Genomic DNA, 19,959 nt, shown 5'->3' with positions numbered 1-19,959 from the left:
AAAAAAAAAAAAAAAAAAAAAAAGGAAAACTTACTGATGGGAGGTTTTGTCTTATCCAAAGGCTAATTTCTTACTTTAATGATTTTTTTAAAGAAATCAGTAATTTTGAACTCAGAAAAATAGAACATTTATAGAATAAATAAGAAAATTTACAGGAATTAGGGTCACTTGATTCATCGATGTATGTGTGCTTCTAACTTCTGTTTTTATACTTCTCTACTCCTTTAGAATGATTCTAGGGTCAAAGTCTATTCATATTCTGATTTTAAGGGTTACTTTTCTTATACAGAATGAATTAAAATGTAATGAGTTAATCTATCCACTCACAATAGCAATGTTCAGTGTAAGCTACTATCTGGAGTCTAAAAATAAGTTTATCATTTATTAATCATCTCAACACAAGGTAATGATATAAACTAAATTCCATTGCTGTTAATGAGCATTTTTAACTAGGTAATAACATAAATGTCCCAATACAAATCTCCAATAATGAATGAAAAGTAGTGTAGTTAAATTATATCCTGTCAAATAATAGGAACTTGCTTTGCCAAGCAACTCAATAGGGCTATAGCCTCTAAAACTTCAGTTGGATAAGAATCACGTGGAATGCTTGTTAAAATGCAAATTTGCCAATACCTCTTATTTCAGAAACTTGAGGTGGTGTCTGGGAAGCAGAATGCTCAATAAGGACTCCAGATATTACTAAAGAAGTTAACATTGTCAAGCCTGAGGATAGGCTGACCATAAAAACCAGTTTGCCTGAAATATGCTCTGTGTTTGTCTGTGGTCTTGTATACATTTTTATAGTGCCCCTTTCACTCTCAAAAGTGTCTGAGATCGAGTCGTAACTTAGTTAGCCCTATCTAGAAACTACAGTTAATGGACTGGCATAGGGGAGCTTCATTATTGGTCTCATGATTCTGGCTTGAATTGAGCAATGAAGTGTCTTCCAAGCTCTCACCTCTCTATTTTGGACTTCCCAGCTGTTTTTAATCCTGAATTTCCTGAATCCCAGTGTGCTCATGCTTCCTGATGACCCAAAAGATAAATTCATTACTAAGATGTTCACTGATCTTCTGAAAATTTGCATACAATGATAGCCCACATTCTGGGAGAGAATAAAGATTAGTATAAGGGACTATATTACCAATTAAATCAATGCAGCCATCAATAATAAAGAGTAAAATGTTTAATTATAGAATATGCAGTAAGTACTTAATGAATAATACTAGTTCTAAGATACTAGAGGAATGGTGGCAGTTTTTTTGGGGGGAAGCAAATGACACTTCTAGCATCCCTTAATCCATAAAACATAATCAAATACCTGGGCCCAAGTAAAAGTGGCATATGGAACCTGAAAAAGTACAAGGACAGAGATATTTGAAGGTATAAGTCTGGATTTAAGGTGAGTTGTGCCAACAAACATAGACAGGTTTTATGACAAGAGTTCAGAGAATATTCAAGTTTTGAAAGAAATAAAATGGGAAAAAATAGATTGCTTTGTAGCATAAACCAAACGTGTCGTTTGGAGAGAAACAAAGTACTGAAATATTTAAGTGATTTTTACTTGCATGTGACTGGTTACATTGTGGCTCTATTCTCAAGCCCACTCTGATTTGCTCTCTTGAGTTTTCAATTAAGAAATGCCTTGTAAAATACCTGACATGATAAAAAATAAAATAAAACCCCTGAGTAGAAATATAAAACACATTACAAAAATGCAATGTAAGTATAAAGGAAGTTTTTAAGACATAAATTAGAAAACAAAACGAATGCTTGGACTAAAGATAGAGTGTGGAGAACCACCAATTTGAAACTTGCAAACCATAATCCAGGAACTGTAAGTTTAGCTTGTAGTGACTTTAAAGGTGCACAATCTCATCTCCGGATTTCTGTCTTTTGGAATACTGGGAGAAAAAGTAAATCCTCATGTAAACTGGTCAAGTTCCAGAAAACAATTTCAAGAGAATTCAAAGTGTGAAATATGGGTATATCTTTAATGCCCCAGCATTATATTACTAACAGAAAATTTCAATAAAAGGAGAAAGTCTTCTTCAGGAAAGAAAGTACCTTTCAGGAAGTATTTTCTTCAATATCAGATAAAACATGAATTTCAAAAAAATTTCTGTGCATAGAAAAGATTCTCAATCAACATTAGAAACGTATTTTGAGCAAGTGGGAATAAGAGTTATATTTGAAACAATTATTGTCAACATGAAATTCCTAAAGTAAAGTAACTGTTTTCTAAGTATATTGGAAGTTGCTTATTGAAGTTACAGACACTAACTAGTGCTGACCGCCGTGTCTCCAGAAAGGTAGGAAACTATAAGTTGACAAGGTAACAGTTACTGCATATTATCTGCTATGGGGTTGCTTAAAAACAATATAATCAGACTAAACTACCATGCTTATTTTAGAAATAAATTATCATTTTTGATAGAGTGGTGTTGCAGTTAATGTGTAATGAATAAATTTGTTTTCACCTAATAGTTTTCAGGTCGGTTGCAGCAATTAATCAGGAATTCAATATGACTCCCACAACAGGTTTTAAATAAAATGGATTCAGCTCTAATAAATGTCTGTTCAGTGTATGGTTTATAATAATTCTCAACTAGAAGTCGAAGCAAAAGTCAGTTACAAAGTTAAGGTTCACTTTCCGGAAATAAAATTAAACATCCTGGCAGAACTAGAAAAAAATGGAAAAAATTATTTTAAAGTATTTTATAGGATAATTAAAATATTTTGCAAGACTAAATGAATACATACATAAACAAATAAAATACTAGAGCAACCCACCTTCCCAGAGGAGTCCAAAGAAGCTTGTGGGTCTCCGGTTCCATCTACAGATCCAGGACACGGAGGTAGACTGGGGCTGAAGGCCATGAGATCTGCCTTGGGCGGCCCCTCCCCAGAGCACACCCGCTGCCGCCTCTGCTGCGAGTAAGACCAGCTCCCCACCGCGCTGGAGCACACCAGCGTGGGCTTCCCGGGCCCGCACGCGCCCTCGCTGGGCGGCGCCGAGCACCGCAGCGCCGTGTACAGCAGCAGCGTGAGCACCAACAGGCTGGACACCGCGCAGATGGCGATGATCAGGTACACGTTCACATCCACCAGAGCGGCCTCCGCGCCAGCGGCGCCCGTCGACGCCCGCGAAGAGGCCTTGGGCGCCTGGCCGCTGTCCTCCAGCGACAGCAGCACGGTGGCCGTGGCCGTCAGCGCCGGCTCGCCGTGGTCCTTCACCAGCACCAGCAGGCGCTGGCGCGGCGCGTCCGCCTCGTCCAGGTCGCGCGTCGTGCTGATCTCGCCCGTGTACAGCCCCACGCGGAACGGGCTGCGCGCGCCACCCACCGCCGGCTGCAGCTCGTACGACAGCCACGCGTTGTAGCCCGAGTCCGCGTCCACCGCGCGCACCTTCGCCACCACGTGGCCCGCGCCCACCGACCGAGCCACCAGCTGGCTCAGCGCGCCCGCCCCGCCGCCCGGCCCGGGCAGCAGCAGCGCGGGCGCGTTGTCGTTCTCGTCCAGCACGAACACCTGCAGCGTCACGTTGCTGCCCAGAGGCGGCACGCCCGCGTCGCGCGCGCTCACCTGGAACTGCAGCAGCTCCAGCTCCTCGTGGTCCAGCGGCTGCAGCGCGTACACCTTGCCGCTCTCCGCGTGCACCGACACGTAGCTCGACAGCGCTCGCTCGCCCACCCGCCGCTCCACCAGCGAGTAGGACACCAGCGCGTTCTCCTGAGCGTCCGCGTCCCAAGCCGACACCGTGAAGATGTGGCAGCCCGGCGGGTTGTTCTCCTTCACCAACACCGTGTACTCGGGCTGCGCGAACGCGGGCGCGTTGTCGTTCACGTCGGCCACCTCCACGGACACGCTGGCTGTGGCTGACAGCGAAGGCGAGCCCCCGTCCCTCGCGGTCACCACCACTTCATAGTTTGCCACCCTCTCGCGGTCCAGGGCGCTGTCCAGCACCATCGAATAGTAATTCTTGAAGGTGGACACCAGTTTGAAGGGGACCTGGGGTGTTAAAGAGCAAGTCACCTGCCCATTCGCACCAGAATCTTGGTCAATAACGCTGATCAGGGCAATGATTGTCCCCAGCTGTGCGTCCTCTTTTACAGGGAGCCAGAGCGTTTTGATAATCATCTCTGGAGCAAAGTCGTTAGTGTCCATAACTTCCACAAGAACTGTACAGTGACCAGCCAGGGGTGGGAGGCCTTTATCGATCGCCTCTACTGGAATTTTGTAGACTTTACTTTCTTCAAAATCTATATGTCCTATTGCTATAATCTTCCCACTTAGGGGGTCTATGTAGAACTTACATTTTATATCTGGAGAAACGTCACTAGAGAATGAGTAAATAATATCCCCATTCAAGCCTTCGTCTAAATCTGAGGCATTAAGTTTAATTACGAACGTTGCATTGGGAACGTTTTCTGGTAATTTCACTGCATAGAGTGTTCTGTCGAAAGCTGGGGCGTTGTCATTGGCGTCCAGCACTTTGACGAGTAACTGAACTGTGCCAGTCAGCTCAGGTTTGCCTCTGTCAGTGGCCGTGAGCACTAAATGAAGTTCCGGAGATTCTTCCCTGTCTAAAGGTTTTCGTAATACAAGTCCCAGAGGCCTTACCTGTTGGTCGGTGGTTGGTACGTCCAGAGAGAAATACGCATTGGAGCTCAGCCTGTAAGTCAACAGAGCGTTCTCCCCGATATCTGCATCGGAGGCGTCCTCTAGTGGAAACCGAGAGTCAAGCGGCCTGGATTCCGCGATAAACAGATTCCTTTGTATTCCGGGGAACACAGGAGGATTGTCGTTAATGTCCTTCACCTCCACCTCCACATGGAACACCTGCAGCGGCCGGTCCACGATCACCTCCAGGTGGATGCTGCACTCCGCGCTCCGCCCGCACAGTTCTTCCCGGTCGATCCGAGAATTCACAAACAAAATGCCATTCTGCAGATTTACCTCCAGAAGTTCCCCGCGGCCTTTGGAATCCAACTGGAACAAGCGGGGCACCAGCTCCGCCAGCTCCAGCCTTAGGTCCTGGGCGATGTGGCCCACGAAAGTGCCATGTTTGGCCTCCTCCAGGACTGAGTAGTGGACCTGGCTGCTCCCTGTCTCCCAGGCTGTGAGAACGATAAACAGTAGCAGTAGATCCCGGTCCCCTTGGTCGCCTCGACTTGAGTACATCATTTCAAATACTCGAGCTTTTTTATAGTTAGCGAAAAATTTTTCAAAACTAGGGGAAACCTTCTGAATCCTTCAGTCCCATCCTGCTGTGTTCGTCACTGTTCTGCCCTAGGAGACTATAAAAGACCGGAGTGTCTTTCCAAAGCCTAAAAGATGGCTTTGAATCAGAGAATTTCTCAGCCGAGAGTGACATCACGTGGCCCCAAAAGTAAGTACATATTCTATGAATAAACATTTCACCATTATCCTGCAAAGTTTTGCTTCATTCTCTGAATTTTTTCTTAATCCTTGATGAAATAGAGAAGGACATTTCTCTTGTTGGAAGCATTCTAGTGAAATAAGTGCGGCTAAATGTTTAATATAAACCCAAACTGTGGCTTTCTGTTACCTGAGGAAACTAAACTCTCCACACAATTTAAAAATAATCACAGAAATGAAGTGAGAATAAAAATGATCAGTTAAACAACCAGGGATTTTAAATTGGAAAATTCTTTTGTTCTGTAATTCAGGATCTCCCACATACGTAGACTTAGGATTCTGCCTAGAAGAATTCGATGACTCACTGTTCCTAGGGTCTCTAGGAGATGAGAAATCTACTGATGAAAAAGGAACTTGCTCATGTCTGAAAAAAAATAAATCTAGAAAACTGAGCAACAAATTGAAGTATTTTCTTAGGTAATTTTATGAATTGAATATATGTAAAACATTTTAATATAAGTAAGAACTTGCTTTAATGTATTTTGTAGGGAGAAACTAGTCTATATTTTTCTCTTTATTAGAATTAATGTGATTTCTTTTCAGAAATGTGTTGCATTCCTATATCTATATAGTTGCATTTTTCCAAGCCTTAATACTTATGAATATATTTTTACAATCCCCAATATAGTTTACATTATGTCTTTTCATAATACATACATTTTAATTTCATTATTGTTCATCCTTAGTACTTAGGACAATTTCTGTTTTTCAAGTTATGCTTGGGATTTTTCCTTAGTATCTATTTAACAAGGAAAGCTCATTTGTGAACTACTCTCATTCTAAACTGCAAGTAGATTAATTACATCTAGATTTTAGTGCTTTTCAAGAGTAAAGGCAAAATTACCAGTTTATGGTACCATTAATGCTCCTGTATATCTATCTTTTCTTTCATATTACAGCTACCTGCCTAAGAAACGTTTTTAACTAATTGCTGGTATCCTTAATTATTGCAGTAGCTTCCTAGATTGTCTTTCCATCCAATCTTCTGAAACAGGGTGTTGACTTTTTTTGCTCAAGATCTTTTGATAGTTCCCAATTTACTTCTGAAGAATCCAAATTCTTTAATCTATTACTCAAAGTTACTTAGTCTAGTACTCAGAATCAAGAGATATTTTCATATTACTTTTTCTGACTTTATTCTATGTGAACCATATGTTTTAACCACAGTGGACTATTCCGTGTTTCCAGTCATATAGAGGCTTTTGTGTGTCTTCAAGTTTGCTTAATTTTCTCCTTCACAGAAGTATTCATTTTTCTCAATATTCTCTCAGGGTAACTTCCCCTTTTAAAAACCATTGAAAACACCATGCCTCTTCAAGTGTTCCTTCAGAAAGACAAATAGGGAGTGATTTTCTTTCAACCCCAGCTTTGCTTTGGGGCCTGTTATAATATCTTGTCTTTCATTGTATGACCCATCTATTTAACTCAAACGTTTTGATGTCAGAGGCTAAGTTTTGATAATTCAGTGATCCCATGGCATGCTAACATGGTCTTGGAATCCCCTAAGGGTCCTACTAATGATTAATGAAGACTGATGACTATATTTTAAAAGTTATTCTCTAACATTTTCTATATAAATGGTCTACTTCCATGGTTAACAGGCAGTAACTACTACTAACTTTTAAATCATCATCAAAACATACTGTGTACTTATTTTTGAGGAAGGGAAAACATCATTAATGGAAAAGAACAAAGATTTCAAACACCTACGCAGACCTCTAAATGATCTGAAGCAACTTATAAGTATGAAAAAAGACATCACTGTCAACACAAGATAGTCTAAACTTTCCTTGAGGAGACTTTATCTAAATAAATTTCTAGATTCCAAAAGGTTTTCCACATCCACAATGGTAACTGGACTTCCCAAAACTGGTGAAACTGACTTTTAGATGAGTTTTTAAATTCTACCACAAAGAATTCAAAATACTGACACATTGTAGGTTAACCTGAAAATAACTTCACAAAAGATAACTTTTACATAAAATAAGAGTAATATAGAAGGCCATAATGACTTTCTAACATTTTAGTTTTTCTTTTTCCAGTTATTAACTCCTTGAACTCTTTTGAATAATAACTAAATTTTGTTATGCACATAGTATTTGACAGACGTTTTATAAGCAACTTTATAAATATTAACTTACTTGATACAAAACTTCTATGCAATAGAATTTATATTCATCATGCGTAGAATGTGAAACCAAGGAATTGAAATAACAAATGCTTTATCAAAGGCTATATGAATAAAAAACGGTAGAGGTGGAGTTTTAATCCAGGAAGCTCCAGAATCCACAGTATTTAATAACTGAGTTCTGGTACCTTTCAATTTAGGAAATATTTAATAGCTAAAATCATTACCATTCACCTGAAACTAATACAAAATTGTTAATCAACTATATACACCCATAGAAAATAAAAAGTTAAAAATAAACAAATAAAACAACTAACATAGAAGAGTGCGAAGTATTAAAATACAGGTTAGATTTTGACTCCATCTTTGTGATAAGCACACCCCTAAAATGAAATTCGAATATCAATTAGAGAGTTGAAGGAACACAGAACCAAAATGATGAGAGTTGTCAAATAAATGGTAGGTGATGGAAAGTGTCCTGTTTCTTTTTATTTTAAGTGTCTTGTTTCTGATTAAGGAATTTTAAAAAAACAATTAAACATTTAGGGGAATTGAGTAATTAAAGTTATATCCAAGAATCATGTAGGCATAGACAGAATAGAAAATCTAAGTGTACCATCACTTTCACAAGGGAGAAACTCCACATTTGATTCAAACAGTACAGTATAGATAAGCATATTTTTAAAAAACACAGCCATTGGGGCTTCCCTGGTGGCGCAGTGGTTGAGAGTCCGCCTGCCGATGCAGGGGACACGGGTTCGTGCCCCAGTCCGGGAAGATCCCACATGCCGCGGAGGGGCTGGGCCGGTGAGCCATGGCCTCTGAGCCTGCGCGTCCGGAGCCTGTGCTCCGCAGCGGGAGAGGCCACACAGTGAGAGGCCCGCGTACCGCAAAAAAAACAAAAACAAAAACAAAAAAATACACAGCCATTAAAGTTAAGGATTAAAATTATTTCTTTCATGTAATGTGCTTTTAATAGCCAAATAAAATTTAGGCACTGAAGGTATTGTGAGAAATATAAAATAAGCCACAAAATAATACTAGTTTCAGGTTACTTACAGGTGAGCAAAGGAAATAAAATGTCATACATTGCTGGTCATAAATGTTAAAGAAATTAAGAAATACATTAATATCAAATTAAGAATTGAGCGTTCCAGAAACCATTCATTCCATTCCATTAAGTTCCACCATTCTCTCCAAAGGAATATGCTCAAGATCTATGACCAACTAACATCAAGCCAGGTCAAACAGTTACAAGAAGCAAAAATTTAAAAAAGACAAGAAGAACAAAAAAATGAAAAGATTTAAAAAATAATAATAAACATTCCTGGACTCTCAAAGTTTTACTGTACAAAACTAAAAATGTTAACTTGAATTAATGAGTCCTAATCATCCTGCATATTCTGTGTCATAAAGATTTATAAATTAATCATTTGAACAGCAAGAATGGAATTAATAGTTTTTCTAATCAAATTATTTTTCTAAATCATATATAAAATTTGTTTAAATGTGAAATATTTTTCCATAATATTCCAACTCATCTACAAAGGGCTGATAGTATTTTCCTCAATATTAATCATTAGAGGTAAGAAGACTTTTATCAGATTAAAAGAAATGAGTTACTGTACATAGATCCTCCAAAAATGTTGTTATTGACATGACAAAAAAAGTATCTGATAATAAAGCACATATCTTGAAATAGTACAATGTTCTATTTGATATTCTGTTGAAAGGAATATTAAATATTTGTTCACTTTTGATTTTATTTTTATATGGTCTATAATAAATTTGGTAAGAAAATGAAAACATGCAAATTTTGAAGAGAAATTATTATTCTGTACTTTATTACTAAACTGATTAAAATACCAATAAACACTATATACATGTAGTATATATAGTAATATCTGTTTCTCTATACCTATGTAACAGACCCTAAGAGAGAGAAGAAAATAAAATGGATGGGCTCTGATCTTAAAGTAAAAGTAATCCCCAGAAAATATGTAAATATTATCAAAACATAGTATATGAAGTAAGGTTAAAACTACATACAATAAAAAATAAATGTTATTTGGAGGAATGTATATAAACTGGTTGTTGTTAGGGTTCAGAAAGTTAGGTATTACAAAGAATAAAATCGTATTCAGTAAGAAGAAATTTATCCAAGAAAAATTTGAATTTGAGTAGAAACCCAACACATGGAGAATGGTTAATGTCTGATGGCACTGAGAAACAGCGATTAAATTCGCCATATACACGTTTATCAAATCATCACGTTTTATACCTTAAACATACTCAATGCTATTCACCAAATATATCGCAATAAATCTGGGGGAAAAAACGATTAATTTTAAATATTTTTAAACCACAGTAATGTTTGTATACTGAAGTGTGAAAACGTGCTGTATATTATAAAAAGGAAAATAAATGTGAAATACTCTAAAATTATAACATTTCATCTTAAATATTTTAATATCAGTATAAATGGACCTACCTCCGTGCAATGATCAAGATCTTGCAGTTTGCCCGCGTTCTCTGAACCTAGGAACGGAGGTAGGCTGGGGCTGAAGGCCATGAGATCTGCCTTGGGCGGCCCCTCCCCAGAGCACACCCGCTGCCGCCTCTGCTGCGAGTAAGACCAGCTCCCCACCGCGCTGGAGCACACCAGCGTGGGCTTCCCGGGCCCGCACGCGCCCTCGCTGGGCGGCGCCGAGCACCGCAGCGCCGTGTACAGCAGCAGCGTGAGCACCAACAGGCTGGACACCGCGCAGATGGCGATGATCAGGTACACGTTCACATCCACCAGAGCGGCCTCCGCGCCAGCGGCGCCCGTCGACGCCCGCGAAGAGGCCTTGGGCGCCTGGCCGCTGTCCTCCAGCGACAGCAGCACGGTGGCCGTGGCCGTCAGCGCCGGCTCGCCGTGGTCCTTCACCAGCACCAGCAGGCGCTGGCGCGGCGCGTCCGCCTCGTCCAGGTCGCGCGTCGTGCTGATCTCGCCCGTGTACAGCCCCACGCGGAACGGGCTGCGCGCGCCACCCACCGCCGGCTGCAGCTCGTACGACAGCCACGCGTTGTAGCCCGAGTCCGCGTCCACCGCGCGCACCTTCGCCACCACGTGGCCCGCGCCCACCGACCGAGCCACCAGCTGGCTCAGCGCGCCCGCCCCGCCGCCCGGCCCGGGCAGCAGCAGCGCGGGCGCGTTGTCGTTCTCGTCCAGCACGAACACCTGCAGCGTCACGTTGCTGCCCAGAGGCGGCACGCCCGCGTCGCGCGCGCTCACCTGGAACTGCAGCAGCTCCAGCTCCTCGTGGTCCAGCGGCTGCAGCGCGTACACCTTGCCGCTCTCCGCGTGCACCGACACGTAGCTCGACAGCGCTCGCTCGCCCACCCGCCGCTCCACCAGCGAGTAGGACACCAGCGCGTTCTCCCGAGCGTCCGCGTCCCAAGCCGACACCGTGAAGATGTGGCAGCCGGGCGGGTTGTTCTCCTTCACCAACACCGTGTACTCGGGCTGCGCGAACGCGGGCGCGTTGTCGTTCACGTCGGCCACCTCCACGGACACGCTGGCTGTTACGGACAGGGAAGGCGAGCCCGCGTCCCGCGCGGTCACCACCACCTCATAGTTGGCCACAGTCTCGCGATCCAAGGCGCTGTCCAGAACAAGCGAATAGTAATTCTTGAAGGTGGACACCAGTTTGAAGGGGACCTGGGGTGTTAAAGAGCAAGTCACCTGCCCATTCGCACCAGAATCTTGGTCAGACACATTAATCAAGATGATAACTGTGCCGGGCTGAGCATCTTCTGAGATAGGAAGCGACAGGGAAGTGACAGTCAACTCTGGAGCATTGTCATTAGCGTCCAAAACTTCCACAAGAACTGTACAGTGACCAGCCAGGGGTGGGAGGCCTTTATCGATCGCCTCTACTGGAATTTTGTAGACTTTACTTTCTTCAAAATCTATATGTCCTATTGCTATAATCTTCCCACTTAGGGGGTCTATGTAGAACTTACATTTTATATCTGGAGAAACGTCACTAGAGAATGAGTAAATAATATCCCCATTCAAGCCTTCGTCTAAATCTGAGGCATTAAGTTTAATTACGAACGTTGCATTGGGAACGTTTTCTGGTAATTTCACTGCATAGAGTGTTCTGTCGAAAGCTGGGGCGTTGTCATTGGCGTCCAGCACTTTGACGAGTAACTGAACTGTGCCAGTCAGCTCAGGTTTGCCTCTGTCAGTGGCCGTGAGCACTAAATGAAGTTCCGGAGATTCTTCCCTGTCTAAAGGTTTTCGTAATACAAGTCCCAGAGGCCTTACCTGTTGGTCGGTGGTTGGTACGTCCAGAGAGAAATACGCATTGGAGCTCAGCCTGTAAGTCAACAGAGCGTTCTCCCCGATATCTGCATCGGAGGCGTCCTCTAGTGGAAACCGAGAGTCAAGCGGCCTGGATTCCGCGATAAACAGATTCCTTTGTATTCCGGGGAACACAGGAGGATTGTCGTTAATGTCCTTCACCTCCACCTCCACATGGAACACCTGCAGCGGCCGGTCCACGATCACCTCCAGGTGGATGCTGCACTCCGCGCTCCGCCCGCACAGTTCTTCCCGGTCGATCCGAGAATTCACAAACAAAATGCCATTCTGCAGATTTACCTCCAGAAGGTCCTTGCGGCCTTTGGACACCACCCGAAACGGGCGCGGCACCAGCTCCGTCAGCTCCAGCCCCAGGTCCTGGGCGATGCGGCCCACGAAGGTGCCGTGTTTGGCCTCCTCCGGGACGGAGTAGCGGACCTGGCCGCTCCTTGCCTCCCAGGCTGCAAGGAGCAGAAGCGAGAGAAGCAAACACCGGGATCTCAGTCGGCCTTCAGGTGTAATAAGCATTTCAAATGCTTGCTGGTTTAGTTCCATCAGGAGATCTTGTCTAGGCATTAAGATGAAATATTGTATGATCCCGAGTCTGTTAATTCAGTTCTTCTGTGCCTGCCATCATTCAACACTCGTGGAAGGATGCAGTAACGGGAGCAATGGACTTGAATAACAGCTAGGGTAACTTCACGGTAGACAGCGACATCATGCGGCTCGAAAGGGTAAGAAATGAATTCACAAAGAAGCTACGCTATATTCTTGAAATTAAAGATATATTTATATTACATATATATCTTTTGCCTTATTTTAATAGTAAACCTCCTCATGTTTGTAATTTGCAGGGTCAGTTTATCTCTTCTGTTTTCTTTTATTAGTTTAGAGTAGGGTAAGTGTTCAAAATACTCATAGTGAAACAACTTTCCTCCCAATAATGTAAAAACTGTATCAACCATGTTAGAAAGCTTAAGTGTGATATGAACCAGGCTTGGGAATTAGAAGTGCAAACTATCCTACATATTTGTATAGAGAAGAAACATGTGCATGTATTCCTGTCACAGGATATACTATTATATTTTGAGAAAAGAGTGTAATTTTAAATTAGCAAGTTTTACCCAAATTTTAAAAACCTTATAGGTTATCAAAGTCCATTCTTTCTTTGTTGAGTGAACATCAACCACTCCTAATAATGTTTTTTAATTTAATAATGGAGGCTGAAAATTTTAGCACATATTCTTTACAACATTTCTTAATTTCTCTGCAGCTTATATTAGTCCTCCCCCTCAAAACATTTTCCTTTGCATACTTCTCCATCTTGTGGAATTTCTACCTATTGTGCTTTGCTGCTCTGATCCTTCCGCTGCTCCTAAATGACCTTCTTCTTTTCTTCCTACCTCAACCTCTTATATGCTTTTATTTGTGTTCTCATCCCCTTCCAACATTTCAGACAAGACTTCTATTGAAGGTATTCCCAAACTCACATCTTCCTCTCCCTTTTCAATGGTTATAATTGTCATTTTTAGCCATACATGCTGATGACTCCTAGAAGATAATTTGATTACAATTTAAAGATTATGAAGATAAATCATTAATACCCCCCAAATTCAAACCCTTAAATTCACCTTTTATTTAATGGCATGAACATTCTACATGTCACATATATCAATTTTTTATTACTCCATCTCCCTTACCTGCCCTATTCAAAGTTGGCCTATAGTCCATCTGTCTATCTGTCTTTTCACATACCACCATATTTATCTTCATGGGTACAGCTATTGGATTGCACTAAACAAATAAATCCCAAGATGTTAGAATCACTTCTATGTGACCTGAGATATGATCACAAGCCAACATTTCCAGTGTTATTTTCAACTACTCTCCAATATTAATTCTACTTTGCAGACAACGTAGATCACTTGCTTTCCTTCTTCCACAATACAACCTTTGTTCAAGTTTTTTAAAATTACCTCCATCTTTACCTGTAAAAATGCTCCACTCATATCAAAGTCATGCCAAAATATCATCTTACCAAGAGTTCATCCTTAATATCATCAACTGTAGGTAATTAAACTCTTTCTCAAAAGGAGACAATGGAAGTTATTAAAAAGAATTTTCAAACGGACACTTGCCGACAATCACCCTTCTCCAGAATTCTGATATACTTGTAAAATCCTCACAGACAACTGTAATACAAAGTACCCCCCAACATGAGAACATTTTACATAACTTACATAACAACATCTTAAAATAACTAACCTAGATCTATCCTGATAAGTAGTAGTCCTTATCGCTTTCTATTACACTTATTTTGAGTAAACAAAGAGTTCATTTGACAACCAATAATAAGCCCCCAAATAAAAGGTTCCTTTCCTTACAGGAAGAAAGGCCTTGACAAAAGATATATTGGGGGCTTCCCTGGTGGCACAGTGATTGAGAGTCCACCTGCCGCTGCAGGGGACACGGGTTCGTGCCCGGTCCGGGAGGATCCCACATGCAGCGGAGCGGCTGGGCCCGTGAGCCACGGCCTCTGGGCCTGCCTGTCCGGAGCCTGTGCTCCGCAGCGGGAGAGGCCACAATGGGGAGAGGCCCGCGTACCGCAAAAAAAAAAAAAAAAGATATATTGGCCTACAATCTTGTTAGTTGAAGGTTTTCTATAGTGGTTAAGGTATTTCATAAATTGCTGCCCTAAGTGAAGAATCTCTTTGAATATCAACTTTTAAATTAGTTAATTAAAGTATCAAATCTTTCTATTGAAGTTCCTAGCAATTTCCAGAAGGTTGGTAATATAGTCCAATTAACTGGAACAGTTGCAATAATTCTATTTATTGGCTCCAAGTAGAAAATTATACAATGTTACTGAAATCATATATGCAATTTCCTTTTCATTGGAAAAGGAAAATACTGGTCTCCTCATAAGAAACATCTTATATTTTTGTTTATTTATTTACTCAAATAGTTCATCTAGTCAAGGGAGAAGATTGTGTGAGAAAAAAGTTTAGTCAATCCATGAACATCTTCCTCGCCCAGCAAAGAAAATTCTGTTATAAATAAAAAGTTTATATTTCAAAACTAAATTAACTTGATTTTTTAAACTTGATTTTTAAAAAGCTGACAACTGTTAACTACAAATTTACACAGTGGTGAGAATGCCCTCTCCATTTATAGGACTCCCCCAAAGTAATGAGGTATTAGAAATGTTTAAATAGTATGATACAAGTGTACTTATAAAATTAAATACAGGTGAGAATGGAAGAAATAGGAAAGCAATAAAAAGGGGAATTGACATTTTGTCATATGAAATGTGGAATATTTATTCCTGGCTAAACCCATATTGTTTTTTAAATAAGTGTAGAAAAACAGTTCTCTGTATTTGAGTTGGAGAGCACTCTTGCCTATAGTAGATAAAATGTATGGCTTTGTTGTAAAAATGATATTGGTAAACAACAAACTCGGGGGGGGGGGTGGTTATATCATAGTACAGTTTTTAAAATCTAAAAACAAAAGGCAACAATAAATACAAACATTTTCTGACTCAAAAATGTTAAGATTTTCCCAACTGTGATAATTCATGATTATTTCTCACCAATATAATAATTTGTGTATTGGAAAAGAAAAAGTAAGATAGAGAAAACCTAATCATTGTTCCACTAAATGTTGATGTTGGGGGGGGAATTATGACATACCTGCAAAATGGGACAACATGGGCTGGAAAAAAGAATGAAAAAACTCCTTAACTAATATGTCATGATAGACAAATTATATTAAATGAAGGGGGGAAGGAAAATCAACACAAATATTATGTCTTAAAATGGGAGAGGGGAGTTTATTAGTATATGAAAACTTCTCTAGAAGAATAGCCAAGAAAAAGGAAAGTTTGAAATATTCAGCAGGTATATTAAGTGGTTTGATATTGGAGGTAGAATGGAAACTTTTTAAAACATTTAAAATCATGTAAATGTATTTTGTATTCAAAAATGAATAAAATGAAGCCACTAGAGCTAAAATTTTTAATTATAAATATCAAATTCACCATTAGTGTGCCAAGGCCAACCATTTAAACAGACTTGAAAGAGTCATTCAATGCACAAATATTACTGAAAAACTTAATTCAATATGTGTAATAAAAATACTCAAATAATGGATAGTATATGGAGAACAAAAAAGGCAAATTGACACGATGATGTTAAATATTTCTATGTATTTACAACATGGGGCTTTGACAATAAATAATAATGCCAAGTATGTATCTTACAAGTATCTTACTACAACACTAATATTTGAAAATTGAAACGTTCAACTAAAAATTTCAGTCTGCAAATGCTTTCTATGGTACACAGAAAACTAGTCCATTAACTCAAACCTTTAAAACCTTATAAAAAGGGGATTGTTACTGAAATAAACACTATAGTGCAAAACAATTTTCTCAAACAAAGTAAATTTTAAGCATAACTATAAGTAAATGAATTAGTACCAAGAGAATTTATATCTAAAAGGATACAATAATTACTTATAAAGCCATAATTTAAAATAAAAAGAGAAGATAGAGGATAATATTAAATATTTCATATTAAAGACATGATGAAAAATTGGTGTAAGAATTTTGAGACTCATGGTGTCCGTAGAACACCTGAGGGACCTGAGGCAGGCTGGGGCTGAAGGACATGAGATCTTCCTTGGGCGGCCCCTCCCCAGAGCACACCCCCTGTGCCTCTGCTGCCAGTAAGACCAGCTCCCCACCGCGCTGGAGCACACCAGCGTGGGCTTCCCGGGCCCGCACGCGCCATCGCTGGGCAGCGCCGAGCACCGCAGCACCGTGTACAGCAGCAGCGTGAGCACCAACAGGCTGGATACCGCGCAGATGGCGATGATCAGGTACACGTTCACATCCACTAACGCCGTATCCACACTCGCGGCGCCGGACGACGCCCGCGAAGAGGCCTTAGGCGCCTGGCCGCTGTCCTCCAGCGACAGCAGCACGGTGGCCGTGGCCGTCAGCGCCGGCTCGCCGTGGTCCTTCACCAGCACCAGCAGGCGCTGGCGCGGCGCGTCCGCCTCGTCCAGGTCGCGCGTCGTGCTGATCTCGCCCGTGTACAGCCCCACGCGGAACGGGCTGCGCGCGCCACCCACCGCCGGCTGCAGCTCGTACGACAGCCACGCGTTGTAGCCCGAGTCCGCGTCCACCGCGCGCACCTTCGCCACCACGTGGCCCGCGCCCACCGACCGAGCCACCAGCTGGCTCAGCGCGCCCGCCCCGCCGCCCGGCCCGGGCAGCAGCAGCGCGGGCGCGTTGTCGTTCTCGTCCAGCACGAACACCTGCAGCGTCACGTTGCTGCCCAGAGGCGGCACACCCGCGTCGCGCGCGCTCACCTGGAACTGCAGCAGCTCCAGCTCCTCGTGGTCCAGCGGCTGCAGCGCGTACACCTTGCCGCTCTCCGCGTGCACCGACACGTAGCTCGACAGCGCTCGCTCGCCCACCCGCCGCTCCACCAGCGAGTAGGACACCAGCGCGTTCTCTTGAGCGTCCGCGTCCCGCGCCGACACCGTGAAGATGTGGCAGCCTGGCGGGTTGTTCTTCACGAACACCGTGTACTCGGGCTGCGCGAACGCGGGCGCGTTGTCGTTCACGTCGGCCACCTCCACGGACACGCTGGCTGTGGCCCACAGGGAAGGCGAGCCCCTCCCTCGTGGTCACCACTACCTCATAGTTCTCCATACTCTCGCGATCCAAGGCGCTGTCCAGAACCAATGAATAGTAATTCTTGAATGTGCACACCAGCTTGAAGGGGACATGAGGCATCAGGGTGCAAGTCACCTGCCCACTGGCACTGGAGTCGTGGTCTGACAGACTGATCAGGGCGATGACAGTGCCCAGTGGGGCGTCCTCTTGCACAGAGATAAGGAGGTTATGACCGTCTCTGGGCTATTATCATTCTCATCCAGGATTTTCACTATTACTTTGCAGTGTCAGTTAATGGGAATGGACTTTTATCAACGGCATCAATATTAATTTCATATAAATTACAGTCTTCATAATCCAGTTTTCTTTCCCTGAACTGTTATTTCCCCACTATTAGATTGATCGCAAATTTAGATTTTACGTTGTCAAGAACAAGATTACTAAAGAGGTACACAATTTCCTTATTAATGCCCTCACCTGCATCTGAGGCATTCAGTTTAATAACTAATGTCCCGTTCGGTGCATTTTCCAGTATTCTGACATTATAAATTGATTTATCAAATTCCAGGGCATCATCATTCGCATCCAATACATAGATCAATGACTGAACTGTACCTGTTAGTACAGGTTTTCTTCCATCAACTGCAATCAGCAATAAACGACGTTCTTGCGTTTCTTCCCTACCTACTGGTTTCTTCAAAACTAGCTCTAAAAAGTTTGTTTCCTCTTCATTTGTTTTAACATCCAAGTCAAAACATTCATTAGCTTGTAACTTGTACCTCAGTGCTGCGTTTCTTCCGCTATCCATATCAGATGCGCCCTCTAGCGGAAACCTAGAATCCGCTATTCTTTTTTTTTTTTTTTTTTTTTTTTTCGCAGCCCGCGGGCCTCTCACTGTTGTGGCCTCTCCCCTTGCGGAGCACAGGCTCCGGACGCTCAGGCTCAGCGGCCACAGCTCATGGGCCCAGCCGCTCCGCGGCATGTGGGATCTTCCCGGCCCAGGGCACGAACCCGTGTCCCCTGCATCGGCAGGCGGACTCTCAACCACTACGCTACCAGGGAAGCCCGAATCCGCTATTCCTGATTCTAAAATAGTGTTTGTTCTTGTCGCAAGAACCTTGGGGGGTTGTCATTATCGTCCTTCACCTCCACCTCCACATGGAACACCTGCAGCGGCCGGTCCACGATCACCTCCAGGTGGATGCTGCACTCCGCGCTCCGCCCGCACAGCTCCTCCCGGTCGATCGGAGAATTCACAAACAAAATGCCATTCTGCAGATTTACCTCCAGAAGGTCCCTACGGCCTTTGGATGCCACCCGGAACAGGCGCGGCACCAGCTCCGTCAGGTCCAGCCCCAGGTCCTGGGCGATGTGGCCCACGAAGGTGCCGTGTTTGGCCTCCTCAGGGACCGACTAGTGCACCTGGCCGCTCCCCGCCTCCCAGGCTTCGAGGAGCAGAAGCGAGAGCAGCAGGCGCCGGGATCCCGCACCACTTCTCTGGGAATATACCATAGCAAATTCGTTGCAATTTTCAAATGTCTATTGCACTACCATATAGCTTTTGGAAACTTAACTCCCAATTTGATATAATTTTGTATTTGCTCACCTTTTGAGCTTCAGCAGCAGTGTGAGGGAAAAATGGAGTGGATTTTTTCCTTTCTAAGGAAAATAAGCTCTCTGTATTCCTTTGTTGCTAAAAACAAACAAACCAAAAAAACTTGCGGTGTCCAGAGCCATCATGTGGATGAAAGGGGAGTATTTTACTTTGTTCTGCTTTATTTACCTTACATTCGTTAAATATTTCCCAATTTCAAAGACTCTTATGTATTATTTTCCCTACTCTAATCAAATATATCACTAAAATTTTAATAAAATATATCAACTTTAATTAAAATATTGCAAAATCAATACTACTGAAATTGTGACACCCAATCTTTACTAGAATGATTTGTATTGGTCTACTCTATTTAGGGTTTGTATAATCCCTGACTTTAAGAGTTTTAGACTTTTCATTTCTTTCCATATTTACTTACTAAAATTATTGACTTTTTCTCTACTATTTTGATGGGATGTTTGTATACTAGTCTTTACGTTACTCATAAAACAAGTTTATATTCCTATTTGCAGTATTTAATATTGGCTTTTGTTGATATTATTTTCAAAGTAACTAAAACTATTTGAATAGCATTCTTGTCTGAGTTCCATTTCAAAGTTTGATTTTCAAATTACTGAAACTCCATTTCTTTCATTTTTCTCTATATTACCTACTTACTTTTAATGTTAACTCAAAAACTGTAATGTGCAAATGACACTATTTGCAAATTAGATGCATCTAGACAGGCATTTCTT

The 19,959-nt window shown here is 42.2% G+C and overlaps 3 protein-coding genes across 3 annotated transcripts; all 3 read right to left on the bottom strand.

The window, feature by feature from the left end:
• Positions 1–1,288: 1,288 nt before the first annotated feature.
• LOC103070938 (protocadherin alpha-9) lies at positions 1,289–5,193 on the bottom strand. Its single transcript, XM_007461507.1, has 2 exons — positions 2,767–5,193; positions 1,289–1,354 (listed from the first exon to the last, which is right to left on the bottom strand). Exons 1-2 carry the CDS (start codon positions 5,188–5,190, stop codon positions 1,289–1,291), a joined length of 2,490 nt encoding a protein of 829 aa, XP_007461569.1. The 5' UTR covers positions 5,191–5,193.
• Positions 5,194–7,920: 2,727 nt separating this feature from the next.
• Positions 7,921–12,482, bottom strand: LOC103070654 (protocadherin alpha-7). Its single transcript, XM_007461506.1, has 2 exons — positions 10,065–12,482; positions 7,921–7,956 (listed from the first exon to the last, which is right to left on the bottom strand). Exons 1-2 carry the CDS (start codon positions 12,477–12,479, stop codon positions 7,921–7,923), a joined length of 2,451 nt encoding a protein of 816 aa, XP_007461568.1. The 5' UTR covers positions 12,480–12,482.
• Positions 12,483–16,500: 4,018 nt separating this feature from the next.
• Positions 16,501–19,122, bottom strand: LOC103070388 (protocadherin alpha-5). The gene is given in 6 exon segments (XM_007472066.1): positions 16,501–16,640; positions 16,643–17,610; positions 17,612–17,825; positions 17,828–17,918; positions 17,921–18,458; positions 18,662–19,122. Coding segments are annotated over 6 exon segments (2,412 nt in total).
• Between the last annotated feature and the right edge of the window lie 837 nt (positions 19,123–19,959).

This window comes from Lipotes vexillifer, unplaced genomic scaffold (genome assembly GCF_000442215.2).
Source record: "Lipotes vexillifer unplaced genomic scaffold, Lipotes_vexillifer_v1.1 scaffold217, whole genome shotgun sequence".
Taxonomy (NCBI): Eukaryota; Metazoa; Chordata; class Mammalia; order Artiodactyla; family Lipotidae; genus Lipotes; species Lipotes vexillifer.
Note: the sequence above shows the minus strand (reverse complement) of the source record. Positions and strands in the feature narration are given on the sequence as shown.